Genomic DNA, 3960 nt, shown 5'->3' with positions numbered 1-3960 from the left:
GACAAATCAGGAGAAAATCAACTTTAATCGAGACCTGTCTCTGTCTCAACCACATATTCTCGCGAGATCTGGCAACATGTTCTCTAACCGTCGGTCTGGTTTCACTGCAGTGCTGCCGACGTCGTCTTTCTGTACACAAGTCACATGAAGACACCAGAGCAAAGACAAAAAAATCCCCAAACTTATTGTGTATTCAGTATTCACAGTATCCAAAATAACAAAAGTGTACAACAATAATTTACAGGTCATACAATAGCTGCAATAACATTTATAACAACTATAAAATCCTGGGATACCCCTTAAAAATGTATATATGCCTATCTGCAGCAATGCTCTCAGCTTTTGATTTAATTTTGAAGCCGGAATGATCACACTTCCGGTATCATTCTAGCTACATCTGGTTAACTTGACGCAGCTCCCTTCGCAAGGTTCAGTGACAGTAGGCATCTGCAGCTGCAGCTACAAGTCTTCACCACGGAGCGGAAGGGAACACACCTCCCTGGGCCACATCTACGGTCCAAATGAATAATGCCGCCTCGAGGCACTGTATGCGGCATAAAGATTCAAACCCACAAAGTAGACTGACTACACACTTGTTTGAATGAAGATGACATACATCTACAAGTGACAGTGTGTTTGTGTTACCGGCTCTCTGTGTGTTCTTCTTGTTCTCTCTTCTCTCTCTAATTTACACAAACAAATACACACACGTGTCATGTGATCTGGTACAGCACCTGGTATTCTGATTATGCTCCCTCTAGTGTTCAGCATTTCAACAGGTGTCTACCACACCTGCGCCAAGCCTGTTTCCAATTCATTTTCTTTACTGAATGCCAGCCTTTCAACTATAATGATGAACTGGTATTTGTGGTCCATTAACTGGCCAACCAATAACACCATTAGTAGACGCCCACGGACTAGTACATACTTAATGCAGAATCAGTCTTACTGTTTATTTTTCAATGACATATTATATGGTCAACATGGCGATGATCTCTTTCATTGGCAGAAACAGGATTGATGACTGCAAGGCTTTGGTTCACACATCACACACATTTCTTATATTATTAGAAACTCAGAACTAGTTCAAATGTTTGCAACAGCTCTGAACTATATCGCTGTATCACTTAAAGTAAGGCCTTGGTGCGTGCAGCTGACATTTATTTGATATGAACAATAAGAAAATACCTCCTGTTATTTGTTTCCCTTGCTAATTATGTCTAGTTTGTCTGTATTTGTGACATAGGTGTTTCAGGTGCCTCATCAATACATTTAATTGTACTTTATAAGACTACAAATTGGTGATTCAACCCCCCCCAACAGACAGTCTCCTGACTCTTTCACATTGCTCCACATTACTAGTTTTAGTCTTCATCAAGTCCTTGAGCTGCTGTGTATTCAAACACTGAATGACTAAAGTGATGGATTCATGAAAGGTTCTTGGATGCGAGACACCAGATGTCAGGCTCCTAAGTCAAGTCTGAAGGGGTGCAAGGCAGCCTGGGGCTTTTATGAGACCCTCACCAGCCAAATTCAGCAGGTGCCAGCCAGCTCATTTCCCTAAAACTTCACAAGCACAATGCCTGCTCCTCTGGCAGAGGAATGAGATGTGATTTCCTTGATGCACAAAATAGACCACAGTGAATTAGGAGGTGTTGGGTAGTAGGCTCGGCTGCAGTGATGGATGTTCCTTCAGCTCCAAATCAGACCCGAAGCCAAGATTGAGAAGCTCATCTCCAGTTATGATGCACTTAGAGACCAACACACTCCCATGTACCATGTACCTATTTAAAGAAGCAATTAATGTAAAAGAAAAAGACTTGCAAGTGCCAAGAACATCTGATTCTGGCCTCTCATATCCAACATGCTGATTGATAACTTCCTCTCTCTGTTTGATTTGCCCATGTCAGAGTGATGAAGGGTTACTGGCCTCGCCTACAACGTCAGAACATCGTATTTCACTCAGACGCTCCATGGTCCCTGTGAAAAGGTGGCCTATTGACAAAATCCACGATGACTAGCTATTGATTTCAGGACGCGAGGGGCTGACTGGCCCCTCCTCCTGGCACCTGAAAGGATAAATATATTGACGGGATGGACCCAAGGCAGTGGATTGCTTGCCTTGCTTGAGGGAGGGCTTATAGTGCGGCATTAGTTTGGGACCATTCAATGAATACTATGGACAGGGTTACAGTTGTGAACTACTGCTTAGGACTCCTGGGTTTGTTACTACTGCAGGGAGTGCTAAATGTGGAGGGAAGGAGCATATTTAATCCCGGTAAGTGTGCAAACATTGTATTGTTTTAGGTCTATATACAATGAAGGGGGCCTCTGCTTACAATCCTGCATGCAACCACTGCACCCCTTAAATTGGTGCCATTGTTGGTTTAATCGTTCAGTTGAACTCAAATGCAACAGGTTAAGAGATGATGCCTGACTATGAAATGGGATGGATGTAAGTTCATTTTCTGTTAATGTTTTGTGATATTCCTGGTGCTTATGTTGCATTTTTATTTGCTTTGTATGTGCAGGGAATCATGTTTTTAATCCAAAAGAAGACACAAATCCCCAGAGCAAGATTCTAGCATTGTTACTACACAAGAGCTTAGTTCCTGTTGAAAAGGATGATCCTCTAGGTGAGAGATAAAATTAAATGGTGAAACTAATATAATTACCTCAAATGCATTCTTGCTTTGATGATGACTGGTTTTCCTATCTGCAGGTCTTGAGCTGGCCAATAAACTAGCTGAATTAGAGGAGGTAAGGACATTTACAGATTCACCTTGAAGCAACTTTGGAAAATTGTAGATTAGGCAGAAAATCTATCATGATTTACATTGTAAATATATAGTGTTTGCATATAAATGGAATGTGGGCATCTTGTTTCAAATTTTTCAAAAAAATGTGAATCACTTCTAAGTAGACATGAGGCTCTGAATAAAAAACCTGTTACACTACCTCCTGAACAGATGGTGTATTGATACTGAGATGACAGCTACCTGTCTTAGTGTGCTTTATCACTGATCTCTGCTTGTAGCTGCAGGTGCTGAGGGAGGACCTGGAGCTGGAGAGGGAGATCACAGCCAATTTGGCAGAAGGCAAATCCATAACTAGGAAGAGGGGTGAACGTAAGTTAAATTCAATACTTCTGGATTAATATGTATCATAACAACTGAGTGATAATTGTATTTAACTGTGATCATTTCAGTATTAATATTTTGCATGTAAGATATCATTCTGAAAGTCTTTATCTCCTTTCGTCTGCAGCTTGCTTCTGGAAGTACTGTGTCTGACACGGACACAGGAGGAGGAGGACCACTGTGAAATCTTGCTGCAAAGACCCAACATAGCCTTAAGACTCAAAACACCAGTAATATAATCACACTGTATTTATCCCAGCAATATAGAGTTGTACCATAATCAAAGTCTTCAATAAATGTTTGATTTCCACTGCACCAAGGTGCTCTCATGAGAGATCTAAGGACTGTGGCTGTACATCTTTAATCTGTAAATAATCAGCTACTCACTGGAAATACTTGAGGGTCAGATATGACAAAATGTATTTGACTGCAAAGACATATTGTCCTTTTAGCAGGGATTTTATTTGCCTGCTGCTTGTGTTTATGTCGCTCTCTTGTGGCAAAATTGGGCATAACATTTTTTGTACCACTGCCAACAAACATCCCATCTGTCACTGCTTTTAGAAATCCACAGCTGTTCATTTTACAAAATAAATACACTTATAACTTGAATCCGTACTTTGTTTACTGAAGATGACTTGGTCACTGAATAGACTCTTTTTGGAGGTTTGAAAAGGAGACAAAGGACATTGAAAAGATTACTGAACAACATATCAGTACTTTTAACCCTCATACCTACTTTCATTCTTCATTTACTTCACATATCAAATATTTTTAAACAGTGGATATAAGTATAAGTGTCTAAGTGAAGGAATGTGGC

General features: G+C 40.5%; 1 protein-coding gene across 1 annotated transcript; it reads left to right on the top strand.

The window, feature by feature from the left end:
* The first annotated feature begins 645 nt into the window (after positions 1–645).
* uts2d (urotensin 2 domain containing) lies at positions 646–3752 on the top strand. The gene is made up of 5 exons (XM_044198367.1): positions 646–2278; positions 2532–2636; positions 2723–2760; positions 3038–3128; positions 3268–3752. The coding sequence occupies exons 1-5, from the start codon at positions 2170–2172 to the stop codon at positions 3291–3293; spliced, it is 369 nt and encodes a 122-aa protein (XP_044054302.1). The 5' UTR covers positions 646–2169; the 3' UTR covers positions 3294–3752.
* The last annotated feature ends 208 nt before the right edge of the window (positions 3753–3960 follow it).

The sequence above is a fragment of the Siniperca chuatsi genome, linkage group LG6 (genome assembly GCF_020085105.1).
Source record: "Siniperca chuatsi isolate FFG_IHB_CAS linkage group LG6, ASM2008510v1, whole genome shotgun sequence".
Taxonomy (NCBI): Eukaryota; Metazoa; Chordata; class Actinopteri; order Centrarchiformes; family Sinipercidae; genus Siniperca; species Siniperca chuatsi.
The sequence above is the reverse complement of the archived record's forward strand: the minus strand, read 5'-3'. Positions and strand labels throughout refer to the sequence as shown.